Below are 13414 nucleotides of genomic sequence, written 5' to 3' on the forward strand. Positions count from 1 at the left end.
TAATTTTTAGAACAGAGATGTGTTTGCTACCATGTCCACAAGAGGGCGATATGCACCAATAAGAAGACTCACACTTTTACTGTTAAGCAGAGGTGAAAAAATCCAGATTTAGAAAGTAAAAGTCCTCTCCAGTATTTTGTTCCAATCACCTGGATTTTCTAATTAGCTCAATCCTTCAGCCAGGAGGTAGAACTAAACAGTGAAATCTAAATGGCTGAGTTCATGGGTGGAAGAAACACGCGGCAGAACTTTTACTTTCTCACCACTGGACTCGTCACTTCTGTTGTCAAGATACTCAGTACAAGCACGAGCGGGGTCCTGGAGTCACAGACTCAAGCGGCGGCCACATAAATCTGTATTATACATTTCATGTATGTATATTTTTATATGTGTATTTTATACATTTTTTATTTTTTTATACATTTTTATACATTTTCTTACTAATAGGAAACCAGGATTCCCATAAAGAGGAGAATGAAAGTGAGGAACTCCAATACTTAATATTTTCCTTGTCCACTCCCAGTCTGGGTAAGTTTGTGGTGTTATCCTAATAATAAAATGGTTATGTTACTCTTGCCAGTATATGAGTTCTCTCCAATGATTTTAACTAGCGCAACATCTCAAGTTTGGGCACACATTACCTCATGAAAGGGGTGCAAAACTTCTTTCCTGGAGGGCTGGTGGTGGCTTTTGTTCCAACCAATTATTCTGGTCTAATTTTCTAAAACACTGTTTTCACCAGTGCTGTTCACTCCACTGCTGAAATGCTCCAACTAAAGATATACTGCGTTCAATCTGCAGCTGCAGCTCCTAGCTTCTCTAAAATTTCAGAGCAAATAAATGATTGAGATAATTAAATCATTACAAGCAGAAGGTTTAATGGTATCCTGAAACAGATAAGACTGTGTTGCCCATCCAACTAGCAAAAGCAATATGCAGTACTGGGGATTCGCAAATGTGGTGCTGGTTAGTCACAAGTTCTGCTGGTTTTTGTTTTATACTTAAAACAAGCAACTAATTCAGTCCCAATAATTACTGTTTGATCTCTTCACTGCTGTTTGGTGTTGCAGACCCTCACAGACAACAACGGAGGCAGTTGAACCCCCAGTCTCGTTCTGTAAGTATGTTCTCTGGGATACTCAGGAGAATACCATAAGGATTTTCTGTTAATCTACGTATAATAATGCAGGCACTGCAAATCATATTCATACAACCAATACATAATTGTCAAATTTATTGTATGGATGGTCCACTTTGTTGAAAATTTTGAATTTCATTGATTTCATTGTTCTAAGTTCATGTTAACAAAGATTCTGATATGTCATATTTCTGCAGGAACAAGAAGAAAATGATAAAGTGATCTATGCAAGCGTCTGCAAAACGTAATATGGATAATTGATTCAAATTCAATGATTCAAATGAATAAATGAAACAAAAAGCCCACATTTAAAACTTGGCATTTCAAGTCTGTTCAGTGCAACTCCATTAGAGATGGAAAAAGACGATCTGCAGATCTTACCGAGATCTTTTACTATGTGAATATATCTTTCTTGCTAAAGGCAGCTTTTACACGCATCTTATAATATGTAGATTTTCACTGTGAAGAGTACAGGATTGTATTCAGGAAAATATAAATGCCTGCACATTTTTTAATATTGTTTTCTTTCTTTTTTTTGTAGTTTTTTGTTTTACTGTGTTTAGAAAAAATTGTTTTCCAGTTTGTCGATTATTCAATATATTAACAGCAGGGAGGGATATTGTTCAAGAATTAAACAACGGCCCAGAAATGTACGTATTTATGTGCAGGGTAGTAGTGTCTGGCTATGGTGGTGTGCTCTTCAGTGTGCTTTTATCTGTTGTTAAGAAATATACTTTTTATTTTTATTTTTAATAATAAAGCAGCTGTAACAGGAACTACATTAGTCATTATATGACAATTATTGACTGTGCCACTGACAGCACATGCAGCGTCTTCTGGGCCAAACCGTGTGAGATTTCTCTGTCCCTCAGCCCCAGTGTCACTGCAGGCAGAGCAGATAAAGCTGAGTCCTGATTACCTGGCTGCCTACAGCTGTGACTGCAAGGGATTTGCTCCCTTCCTGATTTCCTCTATTATTGCATATTTGTCAAACGGAATTGTTTCAGACCTTTTTAATACAAAATTTTTTCAGACAAATTTTTATATTAGACAAAGGGAAACTGAGTAAGCATAAAAGACATTTTCAAAAAATGATTTTGTTGATTTAATGTAACAAAGTTATCAAACACCCATGTTGCCCATGTGAGAGAGTACTTTCCCTTAGTTAATCTATCGACCAATTAACCTAATTTTATTGATAGCTACATTCAGCTTATTGCACTAAGGCAGGCTTGCAAGGTTTCTACAAGTACGCTATGCCACGATCAAAGGAAATTCCAGAAGAGAGAGAGATAAAAGATCTTTTTGAAATATATCAGGCTGGAAAGGGTTACAAAGCCATTTCTAAGTCTCTTGGACTCTACCAAACCACAGTGAGAGCCATTATCTCCAAATGGAGAACACTTGGAACAGTGGTGAATCATCCCTGGAGTGGCTGGCCAGCCAAAATTCCTCCAAGGGCACAGCGACAACTCATCCATGAAATCATGGATGCGCCCAGATAGTCAATAGGTATGTCAGATGAGGGAGGATCATTGTGATCATTTTGCAGCTTCAGTGGTCAAACTGTTCCTAATAGATCTCAAATTTGACAGGTTAAATTCTACTCGATTGGCCACCTTTTTACCGGTTTTTTGTTTAAGAAGAGTTGAGAATCAATTGTGATTCCAAAGTATTTAACTCAGTGACTACCTTGAATTTCTGCTTCTGCCTCTTTTTTGAAAAACATGCAGTCAAGTGCATTCATATGTTAAACAATTTGTCTGCCACAAGGGATTAAAATCTTTTACATATAATTTATTGATAAACACTTCACTCCTGATGATATTTCAATATCATTTCTGTGAGCAATAAAAGGAGACATCATTGTATCACCTAAAGTAAGCATGTTAAATGCCGGGTCTTCAGGCTTCAGCAGTCACAGATTGCACAGTGCCGAGCACAGTGACACAGAAATATAGGTAGCGATATTACACAAGAAAGACTCAAGCTTGTGCAAGCTGTTGCAGAATGTAGCTGAGCCGAAACAGTTGGTACTTCCTCTTTTGTTCAGCCATTTCCTGTAAAGTATACGCCTGTAAAAAGGCTAGACACCAGTAAGAAGGGCTGCATAGGGCATCAGCCATGGCAATGGTACTGTTGTGGACCCTGTTGTGGATATCAGGATACTGTCACAGACTTTCAGCTGAGGGTGAGTCCCTCTTTCTGCCTTGATCATACATTTATTAATTTTTTTTTTTTCATGTAGACATCTTACAAAAATGTAACCAAACGTATGATAATAGAACAACATCATAATGGACAAATAATTCATTGTTAAATAAAAGACTAAGTTATATCACGGTCACATGGGAGGACATGGGACAGAAACAAAAAATGGAAAAAAGAAACCATTTATTATATTTAAAAAAAAGCAGAAGGAGTGGGTGACACAGATTGCTACAACTATAATAAATGATCCAGGATCATTTTCTTGTTTTCAGTTTTTGGTTCAAGAAGAGGCAAAGGTTTCAGCATATGGTCTTCATCAGTGAAATTGTTGTATATACATTATGTACTTTATATCCAGATATATATTTCTATATGCTGATGTGAGGCAATTTGTCTGATTTTTTTAATATGAAATTCCAATATTAAAGTAAGAATAATATAATGTGATTAATATTGCTATTAAATCAGAATGCATACAGTGATAAATGCAAATTCTTGCAGTTGAGCACAAAACCTGTAAACAAAAACTTTCTAACTTTCAAGTCTTTGAATGGCAAAATTTGTAACCCAAAACATTAACAGAAACTAAAAATGTTAACCTATGAATAAAAGGCGCTGAAAACAGTTCTACTTTCAAGCAATTTATGTTTGCCAGCTTTCCACCACAGGAAGTTTCAATTGAAATAGAACAACATTGTAATATTGTAAAACCACACTGCAGACCATGATGCAGATCCTGGGCATGAAAGCGGGACTATAGCTGGTACAAGCAATACTTGCCGATACAAAATATAACTCAGATATCCACTACAGCTAAAGGGATTACATTTTTGGGCCCTGTTTTACAGAATCAATGTCGCGTGGTACATGGATTCCTCCCGCTTCTGGGATTTTTTAACAAAGTCAAATTGAACAGCACATCGGATCCACAAAACCCGTTGACTGGCTTCTGAATAGGCTGTGATATCACGCGCGCATTGCATGGGAAAGCCCCGAAATTGGCAATCCCCCATACGGTGGCATTCGCCGCCGTACCCCTTTACACGCGGTCTGACCAGGCGGGCGTCGAAGGGCGCAACTGGCAGACTTCGACTGACGCAAAAATTCCAATGTGCTGCACCAAAATTGCGCTGCTCTGGGCGATATTGATAGACACACCCCCCCAGCAGTGGCTCCCCTCTCACTTCGACGCTGCGCAGGCCATGATCTTACCAAGCCGCTAGTACCAAGTACCATTTCACCAACGCGACGGCTCGCAACATACCTTATGCCAGCTAGGAAACAGAGCCCTTCATCTCTATTTATACACATGGGTCGGCCTCCAGACCAATTTGCCTTTCTTATATCTTCTGGGTTTTACTTTAAACAACGGACTTCAGTTTCCCTCCATACAGAAAAGCAATAAAATCATGCCTTGTGCTCAGCTGGATCTCGGTATTTGGTGTGTATTTCTCTTTCTGCAGTGTTGGTACAGTACAAATACTTCCTTTCTGGGGAGAGACAGGGGGTCTCTCTACAAGCCCCTGCTGAGACCAACGGGACAGAATTCATCTGGGAGTGGACGTCACATGATGGAAGCTACACAAATGCTCGGTTAATAACTATACAGTCCGATGGGAAGTTTTCATGGAATTTGTCGAAGTTGTCTATTACAAAACCAGGGAAGTATGACATTGTTCTGCAATCAAAGTTACAAAATGCAGGAGTTTTTACTTTCATTCAAACTAAACCAGAGAAAGTAAACTTGTCCCAGTTTGAAGTGTTCGCTGTAAAAGGTAAATTCACCCTTTGATGCATTTTATATATGATATTATTATTAAGATGATATCTGTTTTATGCCATTCATGAGACAAATATCATAACATAAGGTTAGAGTTATATCTTGTATTTTACTATCAATGAAGTTGAATCTGAAATTAGATTTAACTCATCTGTAAAGCCGCACAATAAATGTTAGAGTTGAATTAACACTGGTCATTTTACTGTGTGAATAATAGATCCATGTACCCAGATAAGGTGAGTGGTGATTTTAAAAAGCAGTGACTCATATTCCTCATGTATGGACACAGTGAATTATTAAATCTGAGGTGATATAGATCAGATTTGTCCATTTCTTAAAAGTACACAGCACAAAAAACCAAGATGAAAATTTTCACTTATCTGTTATGTTTTCTCTTCCATCTCTCCAAATAATTCCCAACAAAAACCTGGAGGACTGTATATTTAGTTAAATTTGAAGACATGTTTTGAGATGTAGCCCACACAATGATTTGCAAAGGTTGACATGGTTCTCTAAATCAATTGCTCTTTGCTCCTGCAGTGGAACCATCTCACTGGTTCAGTGTAAAAGAAGGTTCTGATGTGATCAGGAGCTGTGAAGTATCACACCTTCCAGATTCAGCTACACTGGACTGGGAAAGGGACAGAGAACCTACTGCTAACACAACGCTGATCTACAACAACACTGCCCACATCATCATCCACAGTGCTGACCGATACAGTGAGGGAACGTATAACTGCACACTCAGATGGAACGGAGCACTTATTTTCAGCATTCCCAGGACACTTCAAGTCTACGGAGGTATGTTACTATGGATACCTGTTTTCACTAGAGAATTTACAAAAGCATCCTGAGCTTTAACTTTTTTTTTCCATCAACCAACCTGTGACTCTAATGAGACATGAGTTTTCCTTTTCCACAGCTCAGTTAAATGGTAAATGGACTGCATTTATATAGCGCTTTTATCCAAAGCGCTTTACAATTGATGCCTCTCATTCGCCAGAGCAGTTAGGGATTAGGTGTCTTGCTCAAGGACACTTCAACACGCCTAGGGCGGGGTTGGAACCGGCAACCCTCCGACTGCCAGACAATCGGTCTTACCTCCTACCATCACTACCAGTTAACACACTATTTTTGCATCCATTTGTGCTCACTACCTGTAAGCTGTAGCAAATGTGCCAAATGTGCAGTCATTCTAACCACAGCTTTATTCCTCAGGTACATATGACACCTATCACACTCTGTACAGAGGGAGTTTGAGCAGCAGTGAGGTGGTGCTGATCTGCCATCCTCTGGGCTTATACAGAACAGCGTATTGGCAATGGGAGCCATCGTCTGGGACAAAGGTAATCACTGTGGCCTCAGCTGATAGATACGAGAATGCTTCGATTTCCACGGAGGTAGATAAAGAGAGATTCTCATCTGTGGGCTTCGATGGATCTTATTTCCCTCTGAGAATCTCACCAGTGAAGTTCGGAGACAGTGGAAGGTACTTCTGTCATTTTGAAACCCACCTGATGGCCTCAGTAACTCTGGTAACTGTTCAGGGTAAGTTTGCACTTCAGGTTTTGATTATACTTACACAATTTACAGAACTGAATAAATATGTGATGTGCCATGTAATGTAACAGACTACAGTAGGCAACAGAAGTGTTGATCCCAAGTCATAAAGGTAGTGCACTTCACAGAAACCCCATGAATAATAATGGATGCTATCTGGATGAAAAAAAATTTTTTCAGAAAAATAAATAAATACATTATTCATGTACATGGGCTCTCTCAGTCTCAGCAGTGCCCCCTGGTGGCCTGTCCAGGAATCAGTCAGTCGAGCTGAACTGTGAGATCTCTCGGGTGATCAACTCTGTTACTCTGGCCTGGCTCCGGATGAAGGGGGGCAGGGGGGAGCTCGTAAAACAGGAGGTCCTGAGTGAGGGGCACCCAAAAAAGATGCTCAGTCTCACCCTGCCCATTCTGAGCAGAGACCAGCTACACTGGGCCTGTGCGGTGTTCACAGAGAGCATGCTCAGAGCACAGGTCCCCCTGCACCTCACACTGCTGACACCCATCACTGAACCTGAAGAGCCAAAGCCAGGTACTATCCTCCTACCACAGGCACAGGATTCATTACAACTTAGGGGAAGAGACTAAACCACCTAGTCTCTGTAGTCAAATGCAAAGTCTCACAAACGTACTAGCTAGACCAGCCTTTCCCAACCGGTGTGTCGCGGCACTCTGGTGTGCCGTCAGGTGAGGTCAGGTGTGCCCTGTGAAAAATCCTTTTAAAAAAAGATTTTATGTTCAAATGAATTTAAAAAACTTAAATGAACAAATCCCATTCACAAAAGCCAAAATATATGTTATTAAAATGCATATCGTTTAATTAAAACCTCAAAAGATCATTTAGGCCTACTGTTGGCACGTCACATCAATGTCAGTACGTCGTGTGGAGGGGGGCTGCAGGGTGTTTATTTTTCATGCTTTTGAGAGTGGTGTTCCATGAGATTCTGTAAATTAGGAAAGTATGCCGCGGAAGGAAGAAGGTTGGGAAACGCTGAGCTAGACTAGCAACTAATACATTTCTACATTCCTGTAATAAAATATGCACAGCACAGAGTCTAGCCAAGTCATGTACCAATGCCACAGAAAACAGAAGTGCTTAACTCATTATGATGTACACCTAACATTTAATTTGACAAAATAATAAGTTTTACTTTTAATATAGCTGAATAATGAATGTAACATTTAATATAACTAAGTTACTAATTAACTTTTAATAGCTAAATAAATAAAAATATTTTCCCTGTCCTGAGCTCCCTAGTTAAGTTTCCTTCTTTTGTGCCAACACAGATAATGGGAGGATGCTGGTGATCGGTGTGGCCTGTACTGCTGCTGTCTGTGTTGGAGTGCTGTTGCTGTTAGGAGGTCTGTTGTTTCGGCGTCTGAAAACAGCAGCGGGTAAGAGCTCTTCACTCTGTTCTGGGGGATGCACCATAACATCATACTGGTATCAGCTGATAATATTGTAGAACAGACTTATTGTTATGGGCTGATCTGAGGAGGCCTCCTGTATGCACCAGAGGGGCAGCACGTCAGAAATGCTGCTGATGGTGTAAATTAAGTGAGAATGTCAGGCTCAAAAAGTGTCTAATTATAGTCATCTGAGCCTCTACTCTGTCATTTATTTTTAATTTATCGTTTATACCAGCCAGCAAAGCTACGGACTCTGGAGCATTCTGTATTCATTCATATTCATTCTATATTTACTAATGAAGTAAGAGGACATATTTGCTTCTATAAACAAATTAGTTACATTTTCCTTAATTTATGTGATGTCTGAGTTTTTTTTTTTTTACCCCTTTCCTTAATGTGGGAACTAGTATTTTGCATATGTGCTATAATGAGAAACAGAAAGGAATCTGCTTCAGCCTACAGCATATGGCCAGTCTAATATTGGTTATTGGTTTCAGCCCCAGAATTTCCAAGCTTGCACTCCCCTAAAATTGCTTGGTCTTATTAAGTATTTTTAAAATAAAATATGTGTGATATTTGATGGATTTGTCATATGTAAGACTCACTCGTTTTTTGCAAGTTGCAAATAGAGAGCTCAATGTGAAAAGATCACTTCTCAACTTGTTTCAAACCGGCCTAAGAATCAGTCCCCCAGAGAGATCTTTTACAGTTTTCTTAAATGTTTTTTTCTCTCTCAGGTCCGTCCACATCACCAGCTGAAGGGAACGGTGCAGCTGATGCAGTCTACAGTGACGTCACAAATCTGCAGCAGGGTCAAGGTAGTGTAGGGGAACAAGACTATTCACACGTAGCATGAGGCAGTGCAGTAATGTAAGGGAACACACTACATTACAGGCATTTATCATACGCTCTTATACACACTGACTTACACAGCTTTTTGCATTTTAAAAACATAGCACCCATTTATACAGCTGGATATATACTGGAGCTATTCAGTACATTGCTCAAGGGTACAGCAGCAGTGTCCTACCTGGGAATCGAACCTGCAACTTTCAGGTTACAAAGCCATTTCCTAAACCAATATTTTACACTAATAGAGAACACATGGTCCTTGTGCCAAAATGTGCCTGGGGGCATTTTCACTGATGCTGACCAATCGAGGCTTGGGATCTGTGTGGAGTGCCTTAAGCCCTGCTCTCAATTAATAAAATATATGTCAACCACAATGGCAGTGTATAAAATAAACTGCAGAGCTAATGCAACCTCTTGACTGTACTCTGACAAAAAAAAAAAAACTGAAAGGAGAGGAGTTCTAAGACAAAAAAAACAAAAAACAAATGCAAGTCAGGTTTTCACACAAAAATAAGGAAGTGGGGAGCAACAGGGACTTAGCTTTAAACTAGCGGTAAGTGGCGATTACGATTCACAGCCATGGATTAGATGGAATTACAACCTGAGGGTATGCCACCTATCTGGCTATGGATTCGGTACAATAGGTCTGCAGTGGGTACAATTGGAGTGTGTCCAATTTATAAATACTCTCCATCAGCTCAGAGCTCTGTGGATTCTGTTCTCTTCAAAAAGGAAGCAGCTGAAATGGTGCGTTGGACAACAAATCAATGATTTGATCAACACGTTTGATCGTCTATTGTTACTTAGTTTTTTTAAGTTTATTTTAAAAAGTTTTTTTCATATTATTTGTTTTTACTTTGAATGTAACTAAAGTTTCCTTCAAAAATGTGTGTAAGGTGCTTTGTTTAATTTGGACCTAATGGTTGTCTTTTGGTATTGTTCTGATACCGAGGGTGTCAGCTGTGATAGTAATGCTGATTATCGAAAAACAAATGACAGTTACTGTCACTGCTAATATACTGTAATTTAATTTTTTTTAAATTAAACTACAAAATGTACTTATAGGCCATGTATGGCCTGATAAGGGTAAAGATTCAATCATACTTTATAAATTTGCCTGTCTGATCAATATAAAGAATCATTTCTTAATATAGCTCAGGCGCTCCCTGTGAAGTCATTTATATAATGTCATTTTAAGAGCTGCAGTAATTTATATTTATGTCAAGTTATTTTAAAAGGTTTGCTTAAATCTTTCTGTCTCTCGTACTCCTAGCCACATTACCAGTGGATGGGAATGGTGATTCCAGTTCAGCTGCTGCAGTCTACAGTAACGTCGCAGAGCTACAGAAAGATCAAGGTAACGGGCTTAACTGAACTATTAACACGCTGCATGAACCGGTGATTTTGAATAGACATTCTCCATACAAAATGCCACTTGGTCCAGGAGTAAGCTTAATCTGTGTCAGTGAAACCACGCCCGTACGATCCGTGCTCCAAATGTGTGTGGGAAATGAATTACACTGAACAACTGAAATTGCGACCATTATGGTGCATCAGACTGCACCTCTGCTGCACCGGTGTGTTTTATACTATTTCCACATGAGGGCAATATTTTTTAAGACAAATATTTGGATCGACGATAGTAAAAAGATGGGGAAGTCCTGGTGTCATGCAAGGTAGGGTGACATAAAATTAATTTTATACATAATGAAAGGATTACCTCGATTTTGCTTCTAAGTGCTCATCTTATTATTGAACACTTGAAAGGAGAAGCCGCTGATGCTGTTTGGGTATATACACCCACATAATGTATGTATTTTTATAAATATATTTTATACATTTTTTTTACTAATAGGAAACCCAGACACGCCTACAGAGCAGAATGACAGTGAGGAGCTTCAATACTTAGTATTTTCCTTGACCACTCCCAGTCTCGGTAAGTTTGCAGTGTTGTCCTAATTATAAAATGTTTATATTATTGTTATCATTTTATGAGATTTCTTCAATGACTGCAACTGTCGTAACATCTTAAGTTTGGGCACACGTTACCTTATGAAAAGGGGTGCAAAACTCCATTCCTGGACGGCTGGTGGCACCTTTCGTTCCCATCATTTATTCTGGCCTAATTTCCTGAACCCCATTTGGACAACAATAAAATGTTTCCACTAAAGGATATACCGATGTTCAATCTGCAACAGCAGCTCTTAGATTTCTGCATATTTTCAGAGCGAATAAATGATTGACATAATTAAATAATTAAAAAGCAGAAGTTTAAATGAAATCCTGAAAAAGGATAGGCCTGTGTTGCCCATGCAGCCAGCAAAAAGCAATGTGCAGCACAGGGAGGTTCGCGAACGCGGTGCTGGGTAGCCGCAAGCAAGCGATGACGTCGAGCCCGAATACCATACCATAACAAAACCGCTGTAAATGCATAAATACTGATGTCGAATTTGACTCAGTTACGTCCCTCATGTCAGGAAACTAGTTTTGCAACATATGGTTTCATAATCTTTATGAAACGAGGTCACTGCTGGGGCAGAAATCAATGTTGTAATACTGGAATGTCTCGCAATTTGCTTTTACATGCGTTGAGTCTACTCTATACTGTCCAGGCAGCTCAAACGAGGGTCCAGATGGAACAGCTGTTTCTGGAGAGGCAGGACTGAGAATAATATCATACCACTCAATAATGTTATTTTAAGTATGAACACTGTGATGGTTCACATAATAATTACTGAGATTATATGTCACATTTACGTGAGTGGCAGCAAGGTGCTGTTATTGCTACTGAAGAAATTCAGTTAGTAGAAGAAAGTCATCATTTTGTGTTGTTACTGCTACTGAATAACTTTAGTTAGTAGAAGCAAGTCATGATTTTGTTTTGTTGCTGCTGTCGTAGAAATTCAGTTGGTAGAATTAAGTCATAATTTTGTTATGTGGACTAATTGCTGTTTGACCTTTTCATCGTTGTTTGGTGTTGCAGACCCTAACAGACAACAACGGAGGCAGTTGAACCCCCAGTCTTGCTCTGTAAGTATGTTCCCTGAGATACTCAGGAGAATAACCATAAGGATTTTCTGTTCATCTACATATAATAATGCACTCACTGCGTATCATATTCATACAACCCATAAATAATGGTTAAATTCTGTTTATAGGTCCCCCACTTTTCTTAGTTTTAACGTTTGAATCAGTAATGTTCTAAATGTTCTTAATTCACAAATATTTGCAAACCATGTCCATCAGCCCAGATATTTTCCAAGTTAATGTTAACAATGATTCTGATATGCCGTATTTCTGCAGGAACAAGAAGAAAATGATAAAGTGGTCTATGCAAGCATCTGCAAAACGTAATGTGGATAACGATTCAATGATTCAAATGGATAAACAAAACGAAATTTTAAAAGCCCACAATAAAAACTTGACATTTCAAGTCTTTACAGTGCAACTCCATTACAGATTTTCCAAGATCTGTTAATGTGCGAATATGCCACTGTTGCATTCTTTCTTGCTAAAGGAAGCTTTTACGAGTATCTAATAATATGTAAGTATGTCATTTTGATTGTGAAATATATAATTGCATTCTGGAAAATATAAATGTTAATGCAGTTTTTTTCTGTATTATTTTTGTAGCTTTTTTTACGTGTTTCGAATAAAATGTCCAGTTTTAGTGACTATTTAATATATAAACAGCAAGGGGTGCTATTGTACAAGAAATAAGCAACTGCTGAACAATTTAGCGTGTGCTTCTATCTATAGTAAAAAAAAATTAAAAATAAAAAGCACTTATTGTAGCTAATAATAAAACAGCTGTAAAAAGAAAGCGTTATATTCATTATACGACCTTGAATTAAAGCATTTAAAATAATAAATAAATACACAAGCTGAAAGGATTCTACCTCCCCCTTCTTTCCATAATTGATTCACAGGTGTAGAATATAGCTTTTCAGACGCTCAAGGTCTGCCCGGCTTTGTGTCAGTGTGTGTGTGTGTGTGTGTGAGTGTGTGTGAGTGTGTGTGTGTGTGTGAGAGTGGGGGGGGGGGGTGCGAGGGGGGTCTTTTTGTGTGAAATGAAGGTCTCCAAAAATGGACATATTGATTGTGAGCTGGAAAGTAGAGGAAAACAAAACATTGGTTTCATTCTATTTAGAAACCTTTCTAGAGTGTTCTTTGGAGGGGGGTGGGGGGGGGGGGTTGCTTAAAAGATGCTTAAAAAAGAGGTCTTCCAAGTGCCACAAATTGGCAGCTTCACACTTCTCCAGCCTCTTTAATTTGTGCTTGTGTGATTTTGTTCAGTAAAAAATAAGATACAGATACAAGCAAGACTTACCTCTTTTAAGGAGTCACGTGGCCAGGCACAAGCAATTAGCTCTCTAGAAGAAAAATACATTTTACTTTAACGTTTATTCATGTAGTTCATCCTTTTAAAGCTGGTTACACGGATGTTTGTCCATTAGGGGGCA

General features: G+C 38.8%; 1 protein-coding gene across 20 annotated transcripts in view; it reads left to right on the top strand.

Annotated features, from left to right (window-relative positions):
- Positions 1-12844, top strand: part of LOC118222949 — a 69980-nt gene extending 57136 nt beyond the window's left edge. For 5 of the 20 annotated variants that reach the window (XM_035408914.1, XM_035408917.1, XM_035408937.1 and 2 more), the window contains 9 exons: positions 5670-5930; positions 6348-6677; positions 6913-7221; positions 7977-8084; positions 8837-8917; positions 10225-10308; positions 10807-10887; positions 11935-11981; positions 12255-12844. In XM_035408914.1, coding sequence (XP_035264805.1) covers positions 5670-5930; positions 6348-6677; positions 6913-7221; positions 7977-8084; positions 8837-8917; positions 10225-10308; positions 10807-10887; positions 11935-11981; positions 12255-12305 — 1352 coding nt within the window. In that variant the 3' untranslated portion in view covers positions 12306-12844. Of the gene's footprint in view, positions 1-447; positions 529-1070; positions 1118-1335; positions 1915-5669; positions 5931-6347; positions 6678-6912; positions 7222-7976; positions 8085-8836; positions 8918-10224; positions 10309-10806; positions 10888-11934; positions 11982-12254 lie in introns of those variants that run through there. The other 15 variants (XM_035408927.1, XM_035408928.1, XM_035408934.1 and 12 more) reach the window with 11 other exon arrangements.
- Positions 12845-13414: the final 570 nt, after the last annotated feature.

Source organism: Anguilla anguilla, chromosome 3 (assembly GCF_013347855.1).
Source record: "Anguilla anguilla isolate fAngAng1 chromosome 3, fAngAng1.pri, whole genome shotgun sequence".
In the NCBI taxonomy this organism is placed as follows: Eukaryota; Metazoa; Chordata; class Actinopteri; order Anguilliformes; family Anguillidae; genus Anguilla; species Anguilla anguilla.